Source organism: Scyliorhinus canicula, chromosome 1 (genome assembly GCF_902713615.1).
Source record: "Scyliorhinus canicula chromosome 1, sScyCan1.1, whole genome shotgun sequence".
NCBI classification, from domain to species: domain Eukaryota; kingdom Metazoa; phylum Chordata; class Chondrichthyes; order Carcharhiniformes; family Scyliorhinidae; genus Scyliorhinus; species Scyliorhinus canicula.
Window position 1 is genome coordinate 264,622,965 of NC_052146.1, and position 27,969 is coordinate 264,650,933.

Here is a 27,969-nt window from a genome sequence, read left to right on the forward strand (position 1 = left end):
GTAAGTCAATCTGGGCCTCACCGTCCCCATAGCAATCAAGTTGTCGAACAGGATTCAGAAGAGGTTACGTGACATCCTTCGCTGTTACATTTTACCCTAAATTAACAAGGTAAAAACAACAATCTTATCAACTTTGTATATGTAAAATAGTTGCTATGCTTTCTAATAACCTTTTTTTGGGTGCAAACACTGAATATATACACCTACAATTGCCTTGCAGAAACTGTCAGTCAAACGTAATTTCCTGGCAAATGTTTGCACGCAGCAAAGAGTGGGAGAAATAACAACTCATTGGTTCTAACCGGCACCAATTTTGCCCTCTAATTAGTTTAATTGATTCTGAGAACCACTAGTTCCAACATCTAACTGATTTTATGGTTGATACTGGAAACCTCTAAAAAGCAAATTTTTGTATGAAAGAGCTTACATTTGGGCTTAAAGTGCTAATGCTCGTCATGTGGGTAATTATTACTTTTTAATGAATGCAGTGAAAAATATTTCTTCTTTTATCGTTCACTTTACTTTAGTCTTTTTTTCTCTTTTCCTCCTAAAATTATTTATTCCTTGTGGAAAGACGTTTGCACCTTTTAATACCTTCCTAAATGAACATAATTCCACTGTGTTTCTTCATGATGTGCGCTTTCAGCTATTCAACTTCAAGGAGCATTTCAGTTGAAACCAAACTCTTTTTGTCTGAAATATACTCCCAAGCTCACTTTCTCTCAGCAAGATTTGCTGGAGGTGTTCAGGAGGAGGAATCCTTGCTGATTATTCACTCCACAACCTAAGAAGGCTTATACCACTGGAGACGTATCAGGCTGGTATCCAGGTCTATTCAAATCAACTGTTCACTGGATAAACTTGTTAAGCCATTAAGTACAAAATTCAATATGCAATAAATATATTTTTGTTTAATATGGCCTTGACTAAGAGGAAATAGATATGGCTATCGAGGAAGGGATTGTCGTTCTAATATCTACCTCCTCCCAACTGGAGAAATTATCTATTTTATAGCATCTGTTGTGGTGTTGTACAACGTAGAGGAGAGGACTCAAAGACACTATCTAGGGCACACTGATTGTGTTAAATGGTAAGCTTATTTTCCATTATAATTATTACCAGAAGTTTGTTTACAAAAATAACCTTTGTGTGAGAGTACTGCAAATATCAGTAGAAATTATGTGGGTACTGTAACCATAATGACCAGTAAACGCCATTTTTTCACTAACCACAAAATCTGGACCACTTTTGATTCTTTGAGTTTGTACTTGTCATTGAGCTATTTGAAAACTTCACAAAATAAATGCAAAGCCTCCCATGCTGTATTGAATCATGGGAAAAGAAAAAAATATTTTGCAGCTGGGGTTTCTGCTTCTAGTAATGGGCACATCTTTCAACTGATTGGCTCCTACATGTATTGCAGCTTTTTAAAAATGTTTCCAATTAAGGGACAATTTAGTGCGGCCAATCCACCTAACCTGCACATCTGGGTTGTGGGGGTGAGACCCACACATTCACGGGAAGAATGTGCAACTCCACACGGAGGGTGATCCGGGGCCGGGATCGAATCCTGGTCCTTGGCAGCGAGAAGCAGCAGTACTAACCACTGCACCACCGTGCCACCCATATTGTAGCTTTTTGAAGAGTTAAATGTTCTGATTTTTTAAAATGTGATGCATATAACAATACTAATAATAGCTTATATAATATTTATGTATCTTTTAAAAATCATGTGCAGATGTATATTTTCCATCAGCACAACCTGAGTTTCGTGATCGCATGTTTGTGTCAACGTTTTAGAAATTACTATTGGCACGCCCACATAGTTATATTCGTGGATTCATGGAAAATTTGTCCATTTTCCATTTTGTTCTTAAAAGTAATCTGCTTTGAAACAAGATGGAATTGTGAGATCAGGTGTTTTCTTTATTTTCTGCCCATATATGTGCAAGCATACAAGGTTGGAAGATAGCATGCTTGTCTGGACAGGCATTAAAATGCAATCAACTTTTGGAACATTCCATTGAGAAGGCATTAAAATACAACGGATTGTTTTCTGTGGATATAATGGCTGCCATTGACCAAATACCTGGAGAAACTAGTTCACAATGGTTGTACAAATATCTTGGCTGTGGAATGGAATTTCACAGAATGGGTGTGAAGAGAAACCAATTCTATCACCAGGAGATGCAAATGGCTGAAACTCAAACTCTTGTGTGTCAATGCTCTAATTGTCAGAGACCATTTGTGTGGACAATGTAAAAAAACAGATAAAATGATCACCTGGCAGAAAGCAGATTATGAACAGGAACATTTATTAACACACCTTTTGAGAGCAACCACAGTCAGTCTGGGAGTCGAGGAGATTCAGAAGAATAGATCCAGCCCAACAAAGGAAGGACCCTGCCTAAAATAGCCTTTCACCTACTGATTTTCTTCACTACAGAGGTTGGACTGCGCTTCAACTGGAGTGATGCCAGAAATGCTACATGCACTGAATTCGTTGTAGGGAACTTCTAATCTCCATTTCTTCAGTGAACCAAACTTGGATCATCGGGCCTGTAATGTTTCAGGCTGCCATCTCAAGAGATTAGAGTATAAGAGTGAATTTTCTGACTTTTTATAAATCTAATTACATGCCACTCTTTAAAAATTACCCTTACCTGTTTGTGTCCATATCTGTGTACGTGTGTGTGAGTGATGTTGTGAATACATTTGGGTGTTCAGAAATAAAGATTTGTTCTTCCTTTGTTTAAAATTTATGAGAAAACCTGTATGTTGTCTGTTTTTCAGGATACAATTTGCAAAGGGTTAAAACACATCTATCTGCGGTCAGTGAAAAGGGGGGCACCATCCTACCTTCTATCCCTGCCCGTCACACTATCACCATATTGTTTATGACTTTGTAAACTTTTCACTTTATGCCTCTGGTCACCAATTTTTCACAAAGCACTTCCAGCAGCCATTTGTTTCCCCTCACTCTGGTAGAAAATTTAGCAAATTTACTTCCAACTGACCATGGCAAAATGAGACTTGATCAATTTTAATGGGCATGCCTCATTTAAACCCAGTCTCATCAATCGGAGAGCAGCATAAGATTGCATGGCGATATGAGGATTGCGGATGACTAACATAATATGCGTAGATTATAAATCAGGCAGGAGGGTAAAAATTAAAAAGCGGTAAAATACTAAAGATCTATTGCTTAGTCCCCTGTTTTGAAGATTGATGCAACAGGAATAGGCCGGTCTTTTTTAATCCAAATAAACATGTCTCTGAAACCACAAGGACTTTTATTTTTCATATTTTGCGAATGCTTGGGCTGAGCACTGTACTTGTAGCTCCAGTTGGCAGCTGGTGGCAACATGAATACTGTTGCTGGAAATGCATACCAAGGGAATGTGAAATTAGAAAAACAGTTGGAAATGGCAGACAATTCCAGCTAGAAGCACTAGCCGTTTAATCACAATGATTATCTTCTCATTGTCAGATTGACTTGCAAGTAAATTAGTATTTTTCAAGGGATCAGCAGAAACCTGTGGAATAGATTTGGTTTCAAGTAAAATGGAACTTTGCTTGAGGCATTTTGTTTGATTGACTTTGATACACTCAGGAGTGACAATTTAACTACTGGAATTCACACATCAGCTGGAGCCGAAATCTGCAGTTGTATCCACCCAGAAAGGACTGTACCTCAGCATATTATATGATTGTATGTGCTATCAAATGAAAAAGGGACTATGTGTGTGCAGAGTATGTTTAAGATGTTTAATATGGTTTTGATCAATTTATTGCAGCCTTGCAGTTCATCCAGATAAAATCAAGATTGCGACAGGACAGATAGCTGGTGTCGATAAAGATGGAAGAGTAAGTACAAGAATACTTTTTTTCTAAATGTACAAAATGCCAAACCATGTGTAGTAATCCACGGGAGGCAGGAGTTCCGTCACCACATCAATATTTATTTACAATAATAATATTACAGGAGCAGCGCCAAACAGTGCTGCTAGCAGTCCAGTCAACTTAAGACTGGCTCACAAAGCCTACACAGGTGCTTATATGAGCCCCTCAATGAGCTATCATTGAGGGAGCTCATACTCCAATTGGCCAACCAATAAAGCTAACTGGAGTTCATTACACCCCCCCCCCCACTTGGAAGTTGTTCTTCCTCCTCCTTGGGGAGAGGTGTTGCGGCGACCTCGTCGAACGTGTCCATCTCCAACTCTGATGACTGGATGACGGGGTCTGGAGAAATTGCTCGGGGCTGGGGTGTGGGTATCCTTTCCGTCTAGGCTATCCCAGCTTGAGGCGGTCCTGCTTCGCCTGCCTCCAGGTGTGGTTCCGCTGCCCTTATTTGTTCTAGGTGTTTCTTCAGCACCTTACCTCCTATTGAAACCTCATAGGATATGGGCCCTCTTTGGGACTCTACCGTGCCTTTGACCCACGTTGGTCCATTCCCATAATTCTTGACCCAAACCGGTGCCCCCACCTGGAAATGTCTCTGCTGCCGACTATTATCATGCCCCCTGCGTTGGGCCTCCTGTTGTTTCTCCACTTTCCCCGTTAAATTTGGGAAAAGGAGACTCAGCCTCGTTCGCAGCCGCCTTCCCATTAAGAGTTCAGCTGGCGGTATGTCCGTTGTGGAATGCGGTGTGGTCCTGTAATCAAACAGCCAGCAGGAGAGCTTTGTGTCCATTGGTGCTGCCGGCTGCTTCTTGAGTCACGCTTTAAGTGTCTGGACCGCTCTCTCTGCCAGGCCGTTGGTCACTGGATGGTAAGGGGCCGTTTTGATGTGAAGGACTCCGTTTTCCTTCAGGAATTTTCCAAATTCCCCACTTGTGAATGCCGTTCCGTTGTCCGACATCAATACCTCCGGAAGTCCATGTGTTGCAAATGACGCCCTGAGCTTTTCAATTGTCAATGCTGTGCTTGCCACGTTTACCCGGTGGACGCCCAACCATTTGGAGTGGGCGTCCACTATCACCAAAAACATTGAGCCCATGAAAGGGCCAGGCGTGGTCAATATGTCGGCGGGTCCACGGTCTGCCTGGCCATTCCCACGGGTGTAATGGTGCCGCTGGTCGCACTCTTTGCCCCTGTTGGCACTCCTGACACCGACGTACCAAGGCTGCTATGTCTGTGTCCAAACCTGGACACCAAATGTAGCTTCGAGCTAGCATCTTCATTTTAGACACCCCTGGGCGTCCATGATGTAACTCGGTTAAGATTGCCTGACGGCCCTGAGCTGGGACTATTACCCGGGCTCCCCATAATAGGATACCGTCTTCTACGGTTATTTGGTCCCTTCTGCTCCAGTATGGGTGCATCTGGGGCTCCACTGGTCTTTCCAGTTCCCCTGTTAGCAGTAAATGCTTCATCTTGGCTAAAACTGGGTCTTTTTGCGTCCACAACCGAATATGTTGTGCGTCTACTGGTAGGGTGTCCAAAAAATTTAGAGTCATTACTGTCTCCTCTACTTTTGGTATTTGCGGCGGAGTGTCCGGGAGGGGAAGTCTGCTCAAAGCATCTGCATTTGCTACTTGCGTTCCCGGTCTGTGCTCCAGAACGTATCTATACACCGCCAGTAGCAACGCCCAGCGTTGGATTCTAGCTGATGCAATCGGGGATATTGACTTATCTTCTTTTAATAACCCTAATAACGGCTTATGGTCCGTCACTATGGTGAATTTCCGCCAGTACAGATACTGCTGAAATTCTTTTACTCCGAATATCACCGCCAGTCCTTCCTTCTCGATTTGGGCGTACTTCCTCTCCGCCATCGCCAAGGTCCTCGAAGCATAGGCTATTGGCCGTTCTTCCCCATTCCTTCCACTATGGGCTAAGACGGCTCCTACCCCGTAGGGGGATGCATCACAAGTGACCACCAACTCCTTCCTTGGGTCATAATGCTCTAGGACATTTTCGGATGTCAGCTGTTCCTTAATGTCCCTAAATGCTCGGTTTTGGCAGGCGGACCATTTCCATTCTTGCCCCTTTTTTAGTAGCTGGTGGAGGGGTTCTAGGATGAACGCCATATTTTCAATAAATTTAGCATAATAGGTTACCAACCCTAGAAATGATCGTAACTCCTGGACCGTGGTGAGAGCTGGGGCTTCTTTCATTGCCCTTACTCTGTCTTCTAATGGGTGTAAGCCTGACTCGTCTACTTTATATCCCAGGTACGTCACTTGTGGGGCCAGAAACACATTTTTCCCTTTTTAGCCGTACGCCTGCCTTTGCGAAACGCCTGAGCACTTCCTCCAGGTTCCTTAAGTGTTCCCTGTTTGTCCTACCCGTGATTAAGGCATCGTCCAAATCAATTGCCACCTGCGGTAGTCCCTTCAGAATATAGCGCAGGCTGATGACACTCCGAAAGGTAGCATAGTATAACGAAAAGGCCCTTCAGGGTGTTGATCGTAGCGAACGTCTGGGAGTCCTTGTCCAGTTTTAACTGCAGGTAGGCGTGGCTCATGTCCAGTTTCATGAACAAAAGCCCACCTGCCAATTTGGCATATAGGTCGTTTATTTTCGGGATTGGGTATTTGTCCAGCAGTGCGTATTTGTTTACCGTCTGTTTGAAATCTCCACAGAGACGTATCGAGCCATCTGGCTTCAAAATTGGTACCACCGGCGCTGCCCATTCCGAGAACTGTACTGGTCTGATATTGCCGTTGCGCCGTAACCTTTCTATTTCGTCATCTACTTTCTTCCTTAATGCAAAAGGTACCAGCCTGGCCTTACAAAATTTCAGAAGGGCTTCTGGGTCCACGTGCAAAGTTGCTTTGGCGCCTATGATTTCCCCCAAACCTTCCTGGAAGACCTCCAGGTATTTTTGGAGTACTCCATTCAACTGCCCGCTTCCACTCTGGAAAATTTTCATCCAATCTAATTTTAGATCTTTCAGCCAGTTTCGTCCAATTAAGCTCGGTCCGGAGCCCTCTACTATCGTCAACGGTCATCTGAGCAATTGTTTCTCATATTCCACAGGTACATGAGTCATGCCTAGAACTTCCAGGGGTTCCCCCGTGTAGGTTTTAAGTTTCGTTGATGTTTTTGTTAGGGTTAGTGGCTGGAGTCCATCTTTGATTTTTCTAAATGCTGCCACTCCCATTACTGATACGGCCGCACCCGTGTCTATTTCCATTATTGTTGGCCTACCGTTCACCCGTGGGGTAATCTTAATGGGTTCTGCTTTCTTCGTTGCAATATTATAATTGTTCCCCTTCGGAGGAGGATGGGGAGTCTAGGTTGTGTACTTCCCTGCGTCCCCACCTGATATTCCTTTTTTGCCACCTCCTCCTGGGGTTTCTTTTGTTGTTACCCCACTCTGTCTGGTGCTAGAAATGGTCCTTCTCTGTTGGGGGAGCCTCAGCCGGTAATTCCCTCTGTCTCCAGTTAGTCCTGGCAGACTTGGGGGCAGTTCTGGGCTTTTCCTTTTTCCCTCTATTCCTCAGGCTTTTCCTGAGAGCGGCTATCTGGTAGCAGGACCCATTGTGGTAGTCCCTCTCACAGGTATCTACCTCCATTGGCGTGCCCTGTAGTTCCTGCGCCCCACTTGCTGCCTTTTCTAAGGACAGTGCGAGCTGTAAAGCTTGCCTGCAGTCTAGCTCCGTTTCCGCCAACAGGCGTTTGAGGTTGTTTATACCACACACTAACCGGTCCCGAAGCATTTCATTTAGCGTCGGGCCAAACTCACATTCGTCCGCCAGCCTTCTCCGGTGGGTCAAGAAATTCGTGACTGACTCCCTGTCTTCCCGCTTCGCTGTGTAGAATCTGTACCTACGCAAAATGAGGGGTGGTTTTGGGTCGTAGTGCTCTTTCACCAATTCCGTTAATTCTTGGAAAGTTTTCGTGTTCGGCGCATCGGGATAAGTCGGACTACGTATTATGGCGAAAGCTGATGGTCCGCACGCCGACAGCAGGATAAGCCATCTCCTTTCGTCCGCCAGTATATCATTGGCCCGGAAGAAGTAACACATTCTCTCCACATATTGGGACCAGTCCTCAATAGCCGGGTCGAATTCCTCTAACCTCCCAAAAAACGGCATTTTTAAAATGGCAAGGCTTACCCTCCGAGTGCGGCAGCTGGTCTTCGCAAAATTCTTAGTTTAGCTCGTCGCCACTGTAGTAATCCACGGGAGGCAGGAGTTCCGTCACCACACCAATATTTATTTACAATAACGATATTACAGGAGCAGCTCCAAACAGTGCTGCTCGCAGTCCAGTCAACTTAAGACTGGCTCACAAAGCCTACACAGGTGCTTATATGGGCCCCTCAATGAGCTATCATTGAGGGAGCTAATACTCCAATTGGCCAACCAATAAAGCTTAATTGGAGTTCATTACACCATGAATGCAACCAAGATTCGATGATGCTCCCATTTTTAAAGTATAACCTCTATTATCTGCCAAATCACTATGATCACCTGCTGGATAATCGAGTCCAAACAGTTTACTTTTTTTAGTTTTGCATGTAAGACTGGTTCAGTCATATTGTGGATGCAGGAATGAAAAACTAGTACAACCCAACAGTAAATTGAAATTAAATTACCTTCGGCTGTAAAACTTTCTTGGACTGAGTTTAATTCATTTCCGAACGGCAGTGGCTGATGGAGCTATTTAAGAAGCCAGTCATTCACAAGGCTTTGTCCATGGATTTTCTGGGCAATTGCAGTACCAGCCATACAGGTTCCTCCAAATTCTAAAGAAATCTCTGAAAAAATTAATGAAAACTTTTCTTTCCCATTTTTTCAGCTTCTGCATAGAAGTAAGAATTGTTGTTATCCTGTAAGGGGCAGAGAGGCTTGGATGGAACCAGCAGTTTGGGAACGGAGGGGTTTGGGATTAATTATTTTATTTTCTTTCCTATAACCGGGAGAGCAGTGCTGACTGCTTTCTGTATCTATTATGTACTGTGTCCCTGCCGCTGTCAACAACATTCTAGGAATTTAATATTTCTATCCACTCAACATCAGCCACCTCTGACCTTGCATCAGCCCCCTTGGCCACAGAAATTCAGTTAGTTGGCTCCGATTTCCTTCTTTCTGACCTCCGATCATCCATTCGCTACTAACACTAACTTTTGGTAAACATGGTTGCTCATACGTCGCCTGAATTGCCCCATTATGCCTGACTTTACTAACTCTGTTTCCCACCATTTTAAATGTAAACTCATCCTCGGTCTCAACTTCTCCATGGACTTGCCATACTCCTAACATTACACTCCTCTAGCTTCATATTTCTAGTGTGTAAATTAGTTTGAAATTATTTATGGCAATGCTCCAATACTGACCTCTGACTTGACTTTCAAATGTAGTCGTACTTGGGTACATGTCACTTTGATAAATAACTGCAACTCTCTGTTTAATAAGGTTTTGAATGTATCCCATTATTTTAATCATGGATCTCCTTTCTCATGTTACATTTTGATGCTAATTTTCTTCAGCTTTCAATTCCATCTCTCCTTATGCAGTTCCTGTCAAGTTTCCTACCTTCCTTTCCCTATCATTTATAATTCTTGTTTGGAGCCTTGGTTAAGAGTGTTATTTTGCTGTTCAGTTGCAGTAGACATTTACCAAACTTGATTATATTCTTGCCTTGTAAGCACTCCCAACTGGGTTGCTGCACAGCATTCAGGAACTTGACCTGCGGTTTAGCTGAATCAATTTGCTGAGTTATTAGGGGAGCAATATGATATTTTAGCTTATACATTTGAAAATAATCTTACATTTTTAAGGTATCATTTATATTTCATGACATAAATTCCATGAAAAAAGTTATGAATTTTGCTTAACACCTTAGTAGCATGATTTAACTTGACTATGGAAAATATATTTGCATTAAATCAGCAATTGTTCACAATTCTCTTTTGGTCAAAATTTAAGCATTATAATTATTTCAATTCAGCCTCTACAGCCCCATGTGCGAGTGTGGGATTCAGTTAGCCTAGCGACACTACAGATAATTGGTCTTGGAACTTTTGAACGAGGAGTTGGTTCATTGGCCTTTTCGAAAGCTGTAAGTATGAATGCAAAATTTCTCTTAAGCGATTTATTGCAGTCTTTTTACATTTGTATTACCAGTGCCAATTGCTTCTGGGGTTCAACTATTTTTGTTTTGAATATTTGCTGATTAGAAAAGAAAACTTGACAGTGGTCTCAAAGTTTCTTTCATGGACCCCAGCTCAAAATTCTAAAGCTGGGACTGTCCAATTTATTATTACAGAAACTAACACTTTGGAAATTATAATTATTTTTCTTGATGAATGAACATGCCTTTGCCTGTGTTTGAAGGTATTGGTTACTTTGACTCTGAGGAGAAAATCTGAAACTATATATTTTGCCAGTGATGCATTCTTTACAATATTTGTTCAGCATGAGCAGACTTGATGTGCAGGAAAGGTTGCTGTAAGTTTAAAACTGATCCAATTTTTCTTTTAGTTCATCCAGACCTTTGTTATCTTGTAAAGGCAGATTGGAAAATGCTTCACTAAATTCATAGATATCCCAGTTAGGTGTAATATCATGTCCTATCTGAAATAGCTTTATGTAGTCATAAGAGAAATCGCCAAAAGAGCCCCACAATGATTTAGGAGGCACTACATTGAATGATCCAGACGTTTGATCCTGGCTTTGTGCTTTCATAGTTGATCTTGACCTTGGACATAGAAACACCACAATTGGTTGAGAGGTTAATGAAGTTTTCCTTTTTCAGTCAAGGTTCTTCCTCCTAGCAATGATCCGATAAACACTGGTGAATATTCATGTGCTTTTGATGTCAAGCATCCTGGCAGCCAGTTTAAATTAAATAGCATTGCGTAAGCTAATTCAGAAGGTTTTGAAATTGGCAATGAAAAATTGTCATCTCAGTATAATTTACAGGCATATGTACGGGCCAATTCAATTTAATACCTGTTTAACCGGTATTTTGCAAATGATCCATATCTCCTCATTATGTGAGAGCATTCTAAAAAACATATATTATAATGGGAAAATTAAATGTAAAACTAGTTTTCAAAGAGTTGAAGGAATTCTATCAGTATCATCTAAATTTTAGTCCTGTGAGAACTGGTTGTTGGAAAGTCACTTGGCAGGAACAAGGGATAAATTATTGTGATTTTAAATTTCCTCATTACACTGTCTTACAACAACTTGCATTTATGTACCATCTTTAACAGAGTAAAACATCCCAAGGCACTTCACAGGAGGATGTTCAAACAGAATTTGACGTTGAGCTACATACGGCACTTTCTGGGTGCAAACTTAGCCAAAGTCACAGAAGGCCGATTGTATATCTGCAAACAATGGGATATGTGGCTTAAAAATTAAATCCAAAATAGTGCAGCACCAGTTTAATATTTGAATATCATACTTGATAAGATCAGAAATACCAAACTACTCTCCGAATACTAAATACATCTGTATATTCAATTTGCCTATGTACCTTTTAATGTTGCAAGCTTTGTAAGGGTGAAGTTACATGTTTTGTGTCCTTTTTTTAAAAAAAAATCTTAGGATTCAGGTACTCATTTGTGTGTAGTGGATGACTCCAATGAACACATGCTAACCGTATGGGAGTGGCAGAAAAAAACCAAAATTGCTGAAATAAAGGTATGTGTGTTAAATGCACAGAAATAAACTTAGTCATTTTTATTTTAAGGTGCAAATTACAAAATTGCTCATTAGAGTAAATGAAATGTTCACAGTTGCAGTTTAACATATCTGTGAATGTTCAGTAAACTTTATTCGATATACTGCTTGACCAAAGAAGTATTACAGTGGAAGTCCCTTCGGGAGTTGAACCCTGTTCTACTTCACAGGATATGGTGGCATTGTGGTAATATCACTGGAGTTGTGGATTCAAATCCCATCATGACAGCTGGTAGAACTTGAATTCAATTAATACAGTAATTGTGGAATTAAAAACAAGCCTCAGTAATGGTGACCATGAAATTATTAATTGTCATAAAACCCATCTGGTTCACTAATGTCCTTAATGGAAGGAAATCTTCCATTCTTACCTGGTCTGGCCTCCAGATCCACAGCAAAGTGGTTGACTCTTAACTGCTCTCTGAAATGGTCGAGCAAGTCCCTCCATTCAAGGATAAATGCGGATGGACATCTCATGCACATTTTAAAAAAAAAATCAAAACAATTGCCTCGGCTGTTGGGTTAATGAACCACTACAGTAATTACGTTTTTTTTTATTATATCGCCAATATAATAAACAAATAAAATTCTGCAACTTGCAACTTAATTACAAAATTCTCCACAAAGGTCACAAGATACAAAGACCGGTAGGAAACTAAGTTTTGAAGAGGTCTTAAGGAGGCTACAAAAACATATATATAGGTTGAGTGAGTAGACAAAGATATGGCAAATGGTGTACAATGTGGGAAATTGTGAAATTGCCCATTTTGGCAGGAAGAATAAAAAGAAGCTCAAAATGGTGAGCGGGCGCAGAGGGATCTGGGTGTCCCAGTGCACGAATTGCAAAAGGTACAGCAAGTAATTAGCAAAGCTAATGGAATGTTATCATTTATTGTGAAGTGAAAGTAGGAATGTTTCAGTTGTACAGGGCACCAGTGAGACCACATCTAGTATTGGTCACCTTATTTAAGAAAGATGTAAATGCACTTGAAGCTATTCAGAGATGAGGAAATTAGTTTAGAAGAGTAAGAGGCGACTTGATTGAAACATATAAGACCCTGAGGGGCCTTGATAGAGTGGATGTAAAATGGAAGTTTCCTCTTATGGGAGAATCTAGAACTAGGAGTCAGTGTTTAAAAATATGGGGTCACTGATTGAAAACTGAGATGAGGTGAAATATTTTCACTATGGGTCGTGAGTCTTTGGAACTCCCTTCCTGAAAAGGTGGTGGATAGGTTATCAGGAGTAGGGAAAGTGCAGATTTGAGTTACTATCAGCCATGATCTTATTATGTGGTTACTCGAGGGGCTGAAAGGTTTTTAAAAATTAATCGAGCAGTTCTTTCAAAGAGCATGCCAAGACACAGTAGACCGCATGGTTTCCTTCTGCGCTGCAATATCCTGTGGTGCCAAGACATACAATTCAGATTCTGTGGATAAAAAATTAAAAAAGCAAATTACTGATAAAATAAGTAATCCTTTAAGTTGGGAAAAGCAAAAGTAGCCTCTCTGTGTAGCTGGAAATGCAATGGGTGGATTTATATTTTGTGGTATATGACCCCCTCCAACTTCAAGTGTTGTAAAGAATGCCCACTAATTCTTTATGATGACATATTGTGCAGTAGCAGAGTTAAAACTTCAAGTAAGACAATACCTTGTGTCCAGCGCCGCCACACTTGGCCAAGATCCATGCCGCTGGCCGGGATGGCTTCTGCGAGGGCTTGTGCGGGGGTGGCCCATGGGGCGCGGTTGGCGGTCGAGTCCGCGCACGGCCGGCGCCATGTCGTACGGTGCGATCACTGAAGGTCATCAGCCGTGCTTGTGCGCAGTCCAGGACCTGGCTATTCTCCGGCCATTTTCGGCAGAGGAGCCGGGTGTTTCACCCGACGCTGCTGCTAGCACCTCACCGGTCCCAGAATTAGTGAGGGGTCGGCACCAATTTTTCCACCTCAAATCTCCCACAAATTCTCCATTCGAGCCGACACTTAGAGGCTGAAATGCAGAATCCAGCCTAGGAAGTTTCCCCACAAAAGATGATCATTCTGTTCATGTGACTAAGAAGAAAAAGTGTACTTTATTTTTATTTGCCAATCCATTTTATTGATGCAATGCTTTTGTGTTTTCTTTTGAACAGAGTACCAATGAGTCAGTGCTTGCTGCTGATTTTCACCCTACAGATCCCAACACAATAGTAACTTGTGGCAAATCTCATGTATTTTTCTGGACATGGAATGGAAACTCACTTGCTAGAAAACAGGGAATTTTTGGGGTAAGTTTTGATATGCTCCAACTAAACACCAAAATAATGCTGTGTTCTGTGCTATCTTCTACCCAAATTTAGAAACAGATGAATTTTGTAAGTGAAAACTAAATTGTGGTAATCCCCAACTGGGGTAAGAGGACATAACTTCATAAACTGGCATAAAATTCAGACTTTTGATGGAGTTGGGAAATGGAATGATTCACATTGATATGCTCAGACATGCTCTTCTAAGGTTCATCCTCAGAGAAGGTCCCACCCCTCTGTATAGGAATCCTAGTTTCTCACGGTGCATACCTGATCCGTTTTCAAGAACTTGACATACTTCACCTTCAATATTCAAAAGGAAGCTAAACAAACTTTATTGTTCCTTCTGTAATATATGTATATTGACTGGGATGTAAAGAGTCAACACGTTAATGATAATGCTTCTTACCACTACAGGGAACCACAGAACAGTCATATATATCATGTGATTCTGGGATTAGTAGATGATTAGGATTTAAGAGTTAGAAGAGAGCTGGAAGAGTGTCAGGAATAGAGAGCAGTTGTATACTTGAGAGTTCTGTAAGTTAGAGATAGCATAGTTTTATATAATAACCTTCTACTTTAGAAATGTGAACAAATCTTAGTAGTATAATAAATTAATAGTTGTGTTCGTTAACAAAGCTTTGTGTTCTTTATTCAACACTATGCATCCGAGCCATCCAGGCAAAGCAGAATAGAGAATACAACACCTTCTCCCCAAATACAGTTAAGAAGTGGTGAAACCAGAATCAACAACCTTTCTGAGTTTGGTTGCAATTTTTCTGTTTGACTGAATAGACCCATACTGTACTCATGTCCGTTCTCAGAAACTTTCGATTGCTTGAAAAACAGGACTTTGCAACTGACATTTCAGCGCGGGGGGGGGAACTAACTGCTAAGTGACAGTGAGAGCAAATAGGGAGAATATGAAATACGTTAAAGTTTTTCATATAAAAATAGGGTAGGGATTAAAGGAAGCAGCATAGGTAACAATTCGGGCTATTGGTAAACACAGACAAGCGAGACCAGGAAAATTCACGCCCCCCAGGTGCGCCCCCCCCCCCCCCCCCCCCCCCCCCCCCCCCAAACCCGGGCTCGGAAGAATCGCCGCTCGCGGTTTTTCACGACGGCAGCAACCACACCTGGTCGTTGCCGTCGTGAAACGGGTGAGATATGCCCGTTTGGGGCTTGTGGGGGGAGTACAGGGGAAAGAGCACCACGACTATGCTCGGGAGGGGACAGGCCCGCGATCGGTGCCCACCGATCGTCGGGCCGGCGTCTCAATCGGACTCACTATTTCCACTCCGCCGTCCCGCAAGATCGAGCCGCCACGTCTTACGGGGCGGCTGAGGGGAAAGACGGCCACCGCGCATGCGCGGGTTCAAGCTGTCAGCGTCGTGACGTCAGCCGCGCATGCGCGGGTTGGAGCCGGCCAACCTGCGCATGCGCGGCTGACGTCATTAGGCGCGCCGGCCGCGTCATGTCGCGCCGAGATTTACGGAGCACCGCTCCTAGCCCCGCCGGGAGGGGAGAATAGGGGACGAGGAGCGGCCTCCGAGGCCGTTGTGAAACTCGGCCGAGTTCACGACAGCCCTCCCGACTTTTCCCGGGAGCGGAGAATTCCGCCCTGTGTAACTCGGTGAACACTGCTATCTGAATGAGTTGCTGAGAAATCCGTGGGACCTGCCTTGATCACATTTTCCATTTAATGTGTAGTGCAGGTGTTAGACCCCAGTTTTCAATCATATTTACCTCCTAGTAACCCTACATATTAGAGTATTAGATACATATTGTAAATTGTTTTATCTTTTTAAACTTGTATTGTAAATTTTATTTTGTTTGTTCAAAAACCATGAAATGTTATGACTGTACTCTCTTAGCAGATGCCTCAAATTTGTCTACTTCAAACAAAAGGTTACTTGTCAGTAACCAGATCCTACCAAATATCTGGCAGAAATGCAGTTTGAGAAAAAATTAATAGAACAAAGGTTCAGCCATTTGTCTGTTGTTTGTCACGATACTTCCACAGCTGTCAAGCTGCTCAAACACTCCTTTGCCTCCGTTTCTGATGTTCCTTTTACTCCAGCAGAATTCTTTCCACCTGGGTGTTCCCCATCTTGCAATCACGCAGTATGTGATTCACCCACCTAACCTTTTGGTCTTAGATAGGCTGTTTGGAAGAGGCATCAAAAATGCTGAGATGCTACCACAGGATGAGGAATGTCAGTTACCTATATTCTACCTCACTTAACTTTGTCAAGAAGAGTTGTAGAACAGAATGTAGCATCAGACAATAAACCAAAACACAACTAGAATGAAAGTAAGTTACACTGAGGATGTGAAAGAGAAATTTGAGTTCAAAATTAATATTTCTAAAACCCATCAGTATTTATATATTTCAGAAATATGAAAAACCAAAGTTTGTACAGTGTTTAGCATTTTTGGAGAATGGTGACGTGCTAACTGGAGATTCTGGAGGGATTATGCTAATTTGGAATCGAACTACTGTGGAGTCTGCACAAGGAAAAGGACCCAAAGGTAAATGCAGTTTTTTTTTTTTAACTCCATCAAAGCAGTGCAAGTTTACCTGTAATGGAATAACTATTCCAGTTGATTATATTTACTTGTAGTCATGCTATTCCTAATGGTTAAAAAAAATACTTTCAAAGATTTGCAGTTAACTATAGCTTGTTTAGACAGTTTCTATCTTCAGGTAACATAGTGGCTATATTAATCAATAATCAATCCCTAATAATCAAAAAAGCCTGGACTAATGATCTGGTGACATGAGTTCAAATCTTACCATGGCAACTGGGGATCAAGTTCAGTAAATTATTATTATTTTTTAATCTGGAATAAAAAATCTGGTATCAGTAACGATGGCCATAAAATTCCCAGATTGTAACAACCATTTAGTCCTATAGAGAAAAAAATGTGTCATTCTTCCAGCAAGACACAGCAATGTAGTTGACCCTAACTGCCACATGAACTGGTCTGGCAAGCGCTTAGTTGTACCAAACTGCTACAAGAAATAATAGGAATTTAAATGTGACAAATCGGCCTTCTGGCATCGATACGACAAACACACATATAATTCAGGCAACTGTACAAAGTCCTTCTTGCTAATATCTGGGGATTTGTGCCAAATTAAGAGACCTGTTGAATAGATTAGTCAAGCAACAGCGTGACATAGACATACTCACTGAATCATGTCTTTTAACCGACATCCCAGACCCCTTCATCACTATCCAAACTAAAGTTGTCATAGTCCCAGATATCCATAGGTTGCTTTCCCCTTTTGAGGGGGTGAACTGACTGTTGATGATTTAACCTGAGGGTCATCACGCCTTAGGTGAGGGGCAAGATTGAGAAACTGGGGCCTTCATGAATAACCTCAGCTAGTACGGGAATTGAACTTGTGCTGTTGGCCTTGCTCTGCTTCACAAACCATCTGTCTGGCCAAGTGAGCTAAACCGGCATGTACTGTCCTGGCAGATCAGATCAGATCGAACAGAGGTAGCGGCATGATGGCATAATGTCTAGGGGGAGGGGCCCTGGGAACTTGCCTACAGATTACCACCACTTGCTCTGTCTCAGCTGGTAAATCAGTTCCCCATGTTGAAGGTCATTGGGAAGATGCATTGAGGGTAGCAAGGGCACACAATATATGGTAATTGGAGTCTTTAATTTCCATAACCAAGAGTGGTTTAATAGCATCACTACTGACCCAAATGACTTGTGTCCTTGTAATGAACTCCAATTGGCTTTATTGGTTGGCCAATTGGAGTATGAGCTCCCTCAATGATAGCTCATTGAGGGGGCCCATATAATCACCTGTCTAGGCTTTGTGAGCTAGTCTTAAGTTGACTGGACTGCTAGCAGCACTGTTTGTAGCTGCTCCTGTAATATCGTTATTGTAAATAAATATTGGTGTGGTGACGGAACTCCTGCCTCCCGTGGATTACTACAGTGGCGACGAGGTAAACTACGAATTTTGCGGAGACCAGCTGCCGCACTCGGAGGGTAAGCCTTGCCATTTTAAAAATGCCGTTTTTTGGGAGGTTAGAGGCATTCGACCCGGCTATTGAGGACTGGTCCCAGTATGTGGAGAGAATGTGTTACTTCTTCCGGGCAAATTATATACTGACAGACAAAAGGAGACGGCTTATCCTGCTGTCGGTGTGCGAACCCTCCGCTTTCGCCATTATACGTAGTCTGACTTATCCCGATCCACCGGACACGAAAACTTTCCAAGAAGTAACGGAATTGGTGAAAGAGCACTACGACCCAAAACCACCCCTCATTTTGCGTAGGTACAGATTCTACACAGCGAAGCAGGAAGAACAACTTCCAAGGAGGTCGTCAAGGAAAAGACGGGCACCTATAAGGTACACCCCGCCCACTTCGGAGAACGACCCGGCGGACGACACAGAGGTGACAGACCCAGACATGAGAAGCAGGAAGAAGCTCAGAGGAATGCCAGCTGGCAGGAATTCCTCGGACCTTGGGGGGGGGGGGGGGGGGGGGGTGTAATGAACTCCAATTGGCTTTATTGGTTGGCCAATTGGAGTATGAGCTCCCTCAATGATAGCTCGTTGAGGGGGCCTATATAATCACCTGTGTAGGCTTTGTGAGCTAGTCTTAAGTTGACTGGACTGCTAGCAGCACTGTTTGTAGCTGCTCCTGTAATATCGTTATTGTAAATAAATATTGGTGTGGTGACGGAACTCCTGCCTCCCGTGGATTACTACAGTCCTGAAGGACATATCTCCCTGACTGGGCTTGTAGCAAGTGGTGAGAGAACCAATACAAGTGAAAACCTCCTTAATCTTGTCCATGTCAAACTACTGGTTACAGATGCATCTGCCCATAACAGTATTGGTAAGAGTGACCATTTTACAGTTCTTGTGGAATGAAGTACCATCTTTACATGAAGGGCATCCTCCTGCATCAATAACCTCTTCATCAGTTCTCAGTTTGGGTTCCACTAGGACTACCCAGTTCCAGACTTCATTACAGCTTTGGTCCAACCATGATCAATAAAGCTGAATTCTGGAGGGGAGTGAGAATGATTGCCCTTGACATCAAGGCAGCATTTGACCAAGTGTGCCATCAAGGAGCCCTTTTAAAATTGGAAGTAAATAAACATCAGAAGGGAATCTCTCTTCTGGCTCGAGTTAAAGCTAGCACAAAGGAAGATTGTTCTAGTCGTGGAGACCAATCCTCTTAGATGGACCTTGGACACCACCCTGAGTACTCCTGCAGCGTTGTCATGGGGCTAAGATGATCTTTAGCTGCCTCATCAGAGACCTTCCCACCATTATAAAGTCAGAAGTGGGGATGCTTATTAATTGATGCAATGTTCAGTAAGTTATCTGCAGCATCTCTTGACACCCTAAAGCCTTTCCACCATCTCCAAGGTATATGTCAGGAGAGTCTCCACTTGCCTAGATCACTGCAATTCTAACATAATTCAGCAAGTACAACGTCATTCAGTACAAAGCAGCCCACTTGATTGGAACCCCATCCACCATTTTAAACAATCACTCCCTCCAACACCGACACACCATAGTTGCAGTGTCAATAAAGCATGCAGCATCCTGGGTTTTATCAATAGCAGCATAGAGGACAAAAGCAAAGGAAGTTATGTTAAACCTGTATAAATCACTGGTTTAGTCTCAACTGGAGTCTTGCACCACACTGAAAGAAGAATGCGAAGATATGAAAGAGGGTGCAGAAAAGATTCATGAAAATGATTCCAGGGATGAGGAATTTTGGTTGCATAGATGGGAGAAAATGGGAGTGCTCTCGTTGGAGAAGAGAAGGATGGGAGCAGATTTGATAGAGGTATTCAAAATCAGGAGGGATCTGGACAGAGTAGATAGGGAGAAACTGTTCCCATTGATGGAAAGATCAAGAACCAGCACTGATTTAACATAATTGACAAAATTAACAATGGTGACATGAGGAAAAACGTTTATATAGCAAGTAGATACGATCTGGAATGAACTGCCTGAAAGCATGGTGGAGGCAGCTTCGATTGAGGCATTCGAGAATGGATTAGATTTGTAATCTGAAAAGAATAATGCTGAAAACTTGAAAGTCAGTTAACAGTGAGAAAGATTATAATGGACTTCAAGAGGACATAGGCTGGTGAAATGGGTGAATATATGGCAGATGAAATTCAATGTCGATGAATGTGAGGTGATAAATTTTGAAAGGAAGAATGAGGAGAGAATGCATTTTTAATGGTACAGTTTTAAAGAAGGTGCAAGGACTCCAAATTGGAGCATTTTCTTCAATTCTGGGCACTACACTTTAGGAAGAATGTGATGACTTTGAAGTGGGTATAGAAGTGAGACATTAGAGTGGTTCCAGAGATGAGGAGTTAGTTACATGGGAGAATTACAGAAGCTGGGTTAAGAGGAAATTTGTTAGAGGTGTTTAAAACTATGAAAGGTTTTGATGGAATACATAAAAATAATTGTTTCCAGTGGCTAAAGGGTTGATAACCAGAAGTCACAGATTTTAAATGATTGCCAAAAGAAAATGAGGATTTTGAATGTAGTGGCTTCAGATTCAATGTAGTCATCAAAGGGAATGGGAAATATAATTGAAGGAGAAAAATATTGCAGAATCTAGGAAAAAGGCAGAAGAGAGGGATGAGCTGGACTGTTCTTTGAAAGAGCTGGTGCAGGTTCAATGGACCAAGTGGTCTCCTAGGACTGCGAAGTGTATATAAAGCATTCCATTTCCCAGAATGTATATCTGTTCACTTAATAGGCACAAATGTGAGACCTCTAGTATCATCCAATATTGCTTGTTTTTTAAAAATGTACAATGAAGGTTATTAGGAAATATACATATTAATGAAGTGATGTTAAATTTACCATCTTTCCTATGCTCTTACTGTTGTTTAAAATGCAGTTAAACTTATCAGTTATATTTGGTTCACTTAATTATTTAGGGGTATATCAAATCAGCAAACAAATTAAAGCGCATGATGGCAGTGTATTTACTCTCTGCCAAATGAGAAATGGAATGCTGCTTACAGGAGGCGGGAAGGATCGTAAAATCATCCTGTGGGATCATGACCTCGTTGCAGAAAGAGAAATTGAGGTAAGCCTATGCGACATCCTGATAAGATTGTAAAAGTATTTTCAGGTTTAAAAAAAATTAAGTATACTAAAATGATTGTTTCTGAACAAGTTCTCCTTTTACTGGGTGAATTGTCAAGCAGCTTCAGGTACAAAGTTTGATTGCAGGTTCTATTAACAGAAAAGTAACCCGTTGAATAAAGGAAAGATTTAGGGCGGGGTTTTCCGGCCCTTCCCACCAGCAGGATCTTCCGGTCTCACCGAAGGCGACTCCCCCGCACTAGGTTCCCCAGTGGCGGTACAAGCAAGCAACCCACAACGCTATAGACATCAGCGGGGCCAGAAGATCCAGCCAATGGATAGCCACCTCCACCGCCAGAAAACGTGCCACATGGGGCTGGAAATTCCCACCCCTAGTCTGTCAAGGATACAATGGTTTGAAGGGTGCAGGGATTATTTTAAGAACCTTCTGCAGGGAGAGGTTTCTCCTCTACACTTCCCTATTTCCCTTAGAGATGATACCAAACATAATTGACAGAACTTCCCAGCCATGGAATGCCCATCACTGCAAACAAAAGTATCAAGATTCTGGGAACCTTACAGTGTCCCAGTCTCATGTAGATATGTCATCACCATCTTTATTATCAATATGTTGGAATTCTCTAGAAAGCACCACTCTGAAAGCATCATCGCCAGAACAATTGCAGCGGTTTCTTGAGTATTCCCATTATAATCTTTTCAAAGCAATTAGGGATGATCAAAAAATCCACGATGCACAATCAGTGAAGACCTTAATTTCCCTCCGAGTCAGATTTTAATGTTCAGAGATGCATGCACATAATCTAGATCAACGTTTCCAGCGCAGAACTGAGGAAGTAAAACTGTCAGAGATGCTATTATTTGGATCTAACTTTGAACTGTTATCCCTCTTGTGGCAGATCCCAGAGTACTATCAAAGAAGAATAGGGCATAATTTCACACTCAACAAGCATTTTGGAAACAGAAAACTTGGTTCTTTAACTCATTGGTGTTTCTGTGGCTTTGCTGTGTGCAGCTTGCTTGCCGTTCATGCATCTTTAAGAATTATTTGTTGCCTAATCATCATAAGGTCCTATAGTGTGCACCATGCCCAAGTAAGTGGCTGTGCAAATTAGTTGTTTCCTGAACACTACGCTATGCTTGAGGATGATAAAATCATTGAATCCCTGCAGTGCAGAAGTAGGCCATTTGTCCCATTGAGTCTTCACCGACCCATCAGAAGAACGTTCTGCCCTTGTCCAGTCACCCGTCCACCCTGCCCTATCCCCATAACCTAACCTGCACAGCCCTGGACACTAAGGGAGAATTTATCATGGCCAGTCCACCTAATCCGCATATTTTTGGATAAGGGAGCACCTGGAGAGGAAACCCACGTAGACAAGGGGAGAATGTACAAACTCCACACCAACATTGGCCATTGACCAAACGCCGGAATTGAACTGGGTCCCTGCCGCTGTGAGGCAGCAGTGCTAACCATTGTGCTGCCCATAAAGATTTGGAAGGTGCTTTGTAAGATCTTACACTAAGATAGGGAACTGCGTCTCAGAAAATCTTGAAAGGAACCACCATCTTTCAATGTTACAATGTGGCACTTGGCAGATAATGGGCAGGAAAAGCATTAAAACTGGTCTTTATAGAGTTTGTTTTCTGCTGCAATAATCTGAATTTAGATTTAAAGAGAATTTCAGGCCAAGGTAACAGATACTTATAATTTTTATATCACTTCTGAATGAAATGATATATTAGTATATTTGTTTTATTCTCCTATTCAGTTGAAATACAAAATATATATGGTCCGAAATGTTACTGTAGTGGTGTCATATTGTCATATAATATGTTTAAACAGTTCAGTGTGTAATTTTATCTTGTATTGTTCTGTTGCTGTAGGTTCCTGATCAGTTTGGAGCCATTCGAGCGGTAGCAGAGGGGAAGGGGGACCAATTTCTGATTGGCACATCACGCAACTTCATTTTAAGAGGAACATTCAATGATGGCTTCCAGATAGAAGTACAGGTGAGTGAGTGATTGGAGTTTATTTAAATAACTAAGTGCTGCTTTGCTGTAAATAAAGTAGTGTTTTTTAGGACCAACATGAGTGCGAAAAAGAGATTTTTCACATTAGTCTTAATAAAAATGCAGATATTTCACATTTTTTGAGTCTACAACACACATTTTCTTTTGAATGCCTTTTTGCACATTTTAATTGCTACTGCAAAATAAAATGTAATCTGAACAAGGTTTGGTTAAAATGTACTTCGCAATTTTATTTTGGAAGTTCTTTAAATTATTTATCTGTATCTTATGACATATACATTTTATACACAATGCTCTTGCTTACTTGATGTGTTTTAGTTTAGAAAACTCACATGTCAACATGTGGTAAGACCTTAGCTAAATCTTTCAGTGTTTCTTGATGAACTAATCAAATAATTCGAAATGTTTTTTGAAAAATAAATTCTGCATTTTTCTCATCTTGAATTTCTAATGTTCAAAATAGTGTTCAAACTTTTTAACAATTGAAGCAATTTAAAAAGAAATTACAAATTTAACAGTTAACTATGGAAATTTCCTCTTTTTTTTTCTCCAATTTTTTCATACTGCAAAATATATTTCAGGGTTCAATCATGCACACCATTATTCTGATTATAAGCAGGAGAACTAATTTGGTTCTCTGAATTGGAAATTATTTGATGCAGTAGATAAGTCTGCTGTTTACTACACAGGCTGAAAGGGACCTATTCTATAATGTGTCGAGCATATTATTTTTAAAAAGTTAATAGTTGTAACAGGAAAAAATTTGTATAGAATTCTGACTAGGGGCAGCATGGTGGCGCAGTGATTAATACTGCTGCCTCACGGCGCCGAGGTCCCAGGTTCAATCCCGGCTCTCGGTCACTGTCTATGTGGAGTTCACACATTCTCCTCGTGTTTGTGTGGGTTTCACCCCGACAACCTAAAGATGTGCAGGCTAGGTGGATTGGCCACGCTAAATTGCCCCTTAATTTTCATTTCATTTCATTTTCAATTGGAAGAAATGAATTGGGTGCTCTAAACTTATTTATAAAAAAATAATTCTGACTAGATTGTATAGTCGAACCTAATGCTTGTTTTTTAAATTGTGGCAGGGTCACACAGATGAACTCTGGGGTCTTGCCACACATCCTTTCAAGGACCTTTTCTTGACCTGTGCCCAGGATCGACAGGTTTGCTTGTGGAATTCCGTGGACCACACACTCGAGTGGAACAAAATCTTAGATGTAATTATTTTTTGTATTTTCAAGTTAATTTTGTAAAACTGTGAGATTGCACATATTGATTTTTTTTTAAGATCCCATGTGAGGATGGGAGGGATATTTTTTCTGAAAAATTTAAACCCATCAAGTCTCTTCGTATTAATTCCCCAATGTGTTTGGTTCTGACCAGCAGTCTGTTGAAGATGATACGATGAAACAATGTTGGAACAAATAAGGTCATATATTGTCTTTGATTTATTGCTACAGAATTATTTTAATTATGGTTGTTTTCAGTCCATTGGGAGTTCTGGGCCGGGATTCTCCCCTGCCTGGCGGGGCAGGGGGTCCCGGCGTAGCGGACTGGCGCCAACCACTCCGGCGTCGGGCCTCCCCAAAGGTGTGCAATTCTCCGCACCTTTAGGGGATAGGCCCGCGCCGGAGTGGTTTCAGCCACGCCGACTGGGGCCAAAACCGACACCAATGGCCTTTGGCGCCCGCCGCCCGGCGTCGGGGCTGACCGAAAGGCATTCGACGGTCCGCACATGTGGTGGTGCGTTAGCGGCCGCTGACGTCACCACCAGCGCATGCACGGTAGGGCGGGTCTCTTCCGCCTCCGCCATGGTGGAGGCCGTGGCAGCAGCGGAAGAAAAAGAGTGCCCCCACGGTACTGGCCAGCCCGCCGATCGATGAGCCCCCATCGCGGGCCAGGCTACCGTGGGGGCACCCCCTGGGGTCCGATCGCCCCGCCCCCCCCCCCGGGGGCCCGCTCGCGCCGCCGGCACCAGAGGTGCTCCAATTCCTGCCGGCGGGAGACGCCTGTCAGCGGCGGGACTTCGACCCATCGCGGGACGGAGAATCGCCGCAGGGGGCACGCCGATCGGCGGGGCGTGATTCCTGCTCCCGCCGATTCCTGGGTGGTAGGAGAATTCCGCCCCTGATGTCTTTGTGTGAAGTGACATTCAACTCTTTCTAGAAAAACAAGTTTGTTATATTGCAACACCACACTGTTTAGATATAAGGTTTGACACGGGTCAGGTCCAAAGACCAGGGTGTGGGTTGGACTCAGGCTCCTGGCAGAGAAGGTGTTTTGTGCAAAAATGACCCGGGAGATTGTCAATGTGGACCTTTATTTTTTAAAAAATAGGGAGGTTTCTGCCTGGACTTTTTGGGAGACTCTGAAGGCAGTGGTTCGGGGGATATTATCTCCTATAAGACCCCATAGGGATAAACTGAAGTGAGTAGAAAGATAAAGGTTGAATTGTAGAATTGGTTGAAAAGTAGAATTGCGGTTGAAAAGTAGAATTGCGGTATGCGGTGACCCCCAACTAAGGAATTATTGGCGGAGCAGAAGGAGCTTCAGGAGATTTTTGATTTTCTGACGACTGTGAAGGCGATGAGGCAGCTTCGCTTGCGAGGGGTGTTGAATATTAATATGGGGAGAAGGCGAGTCGATTACTAGCTCATCATTTGAGACGGCAGGCTCCTAGAAGAGAAATTTGATAAGAGAGGCAGGAGGCGGGTTGGTAACAATGCCGGAAAAAATAAATAGGGCATTTGAACAATTCTACCAGGCATTTTACAGATCAGAGCCCTGGGGAGGAAGGAGAGATGGGACGATTCTCAGATGGGTTGGTGTTTCCAGAGGTTGATGAGGGGGAGAGGTGAGGATTGGAGAAATCACTAGGGCTGCAGGAAATAACGGAGGGGGAAGGACTGTTGCAATCCGGGAAAGCACTGGGGCCAGATGGATTCATGGTAGAGTTCTATAAACAGTTTTTACTGGAACTAGCACCCCGTCTCCTAGCTATGTACAATTAATTGATGGTGCAGGGGAAATTGCTGGCCACACTCACACAGGCCTCGATTTTGTTGATACCGAGAAAGGATTAAGACCCAACAAAGTGTGGGTCTTATGGACCCATTTCCCTACTAAATACGGATGTGAAGATCTTGGCCAAAGAACTAACGAGATTTAGAAGGATGTTTGCTGGAGGTGGTCTCGAAAGTCCAGACTGCATTCATTAAGGGATAACAACTGACCAGTAATATTAGGCAGTTCTTAAATATTGTAATGACTCCGTCAAGGGCGAGAGAGCCCCAGGTTATTATACCTATGGATGCAGAGAAGGCTTTGAACCAAATAAATGGAGATACCTGTTTGAGATCCTGAGGAGATTTGGGTTTGGACCATCATTTATAGAATGGATACGGTTATTATACAACGCACCCACACCGAGTGTGAGGACAAATGGGATTGACTTTAGGTATTTAGGTTACATGGTATCAAATCCGCTGAAGTCTATGGACAAAATAATGGATCTGTTGGGGAAATTTGGGAAATTATCAGGATATAAGCTAAATTTGTCGAAGAATTAAGTATTTCAGGTTAATGCCCAGGGAAGGAGTACAAATCTGGGAGTTTTACCGTTCAAACTGGGTATGCAAACAACAAATGACTGGCACACGATGCACAAATGGAACTTGTCTAGTTTGGTTGAGGACATGAAAAGGGATCTGAATTACCTGCCGTTGTCCTTGGTGGGAAGGATGCCGACAGTTAAGATGAATGTACTACCGGGATTCATATTTGTCTTCCAAACCCTTCCAATATTCCTCCCAAACAATTCTTTCATAGGCTGGACAGAATAATTTTGCAATTTGTGTGGGCAGATAAAACTCCCAGGATTCAGAAGATCTTTTTGCAAAGAGGGCGGAAGATGGTGGGGGGTGGGAGGTGGGGGGGGGGTTTGCACTCCCAAACATAATATACTACTACTGGGTGGCAAATATAGAGAAAGTGAGATGTTGCTGGGGGGCGGGGAGAGTACTCAGTTATATATTTTTTCCAATTAAGGGGCAACTTAGCGTGGCCAATCCTCCTAACCTGCGCATCTTTGGGATGTGGGGGTGAAACCCATGCAGACATGGGGAGAATGTGCAAACTCCACATGTACAGTGACCCAAGGCCAGGATTTGAACCCAGGTCCTCAGCGCCGCAGTCCCAGTGCTAACCACTGTGCCACATGCCCCCCCCTCCAGATGCAATGTATGATGGGTAGTACAGTGAAGGGTTAGAATGGTTGAGGGACTTATTTATTGCAGGAAGGTTTACATAATTGGGGGAATTACATTGGGAATAAGAATTACCTAGGGGGAGTGAATTTAGATATATTCAGGTCTGAAACCTTGCGCACAAAGAATACCCTCTTTTCCTAATCTGACGGAACGGACTTTACTGGAAAAATTGTTAACAACCTGGGGAAGGGAAAAAATTGAGACATTTATGGATGGCTACTGGAAACCGATAAGCCGTCTATGGAAGAAATAAAAAAGAATTTGCAGGAGGAGTTGGGAATCAAGCTTGGAAGGGAGATCTAGAGAGAGATCATGCACCAAATTTACTCAACTTCATCCAGTTCAAGGTTGTGCACAAGAGTTCCACAGATTCACCACCGTCTGGCTGAAGAAATTCCTCCTCCTCTCTGTTTTAAAGGATCGTTCCTTTCGTCTGAGATAGTGCCCTCTGCTTCTAGTTTTTCCTGCAAGTAGAAACATCCTCTCCATGTCCACTCTATCCAGGCCTCGAACATTCCAGTAAGGTTCAATAAGATCCCCCCCCCATCCTTCTAAACTCCAATGAGTACAGACCCAGAGTCCTCAACCATT

At 42.6% G+C, this 27,969-nt stretch overlaps 1 protein-coding gene across 7 annotated transcripts in view; it reads left to right on the plus strand.

Moving 5' to 3' along the window:
• Window positions 1-27,969, plus strand: part of LOC119973985 (echinoderm microtubule-associated protein-like 4) — a 403,736-nt gene that overhangs the window by 307,908 nt on the left and 67,859 nt on the right. For all 7 annotated transcript variants that reach the window (XR_005462431.1, XM_038812765.1, XM_038812749.1 and 4 more), the window contains 9 exons: window positions 941-1,090; window positions 3,798-3,867; window positions 9,907-10,017; window positions 11,514-11,609; window positions 13,782-13,916; window positions 16,337-16,472; window positions 20,902-21,053; window positions 22,958-23,083; window positions 24,196-24,327. Coding sequence is in view for 6 of the 7 variants with exons in the window: in XM_038812765.1 (XP_038668693.1) it covers window positions 941-1,090; window positions 3,798-3,867; window positions 9,907-10,017; window positions 11,514-11,609; window positions 13,782-13,916; window positions 16,337-16,472; window positions 20,902-21,053; window positions 22,958-23,083; window positions 24,196-24,327 (1,108 nt within the window). In the remaining variant the exon portion in view is untranslated. The remainder of the gene's footprint in view (window positions 1-940; window positions 1,091-3,797; window positions 3,868-9,906; window positions 10,018-11,513; window positions 11,610-13,781; window positions 13,917-16,336; window positions 16,473-20,901; window positions 21,054-22,957; window positions 23,084-24,195; window positions 24,328-27,969) is intronic.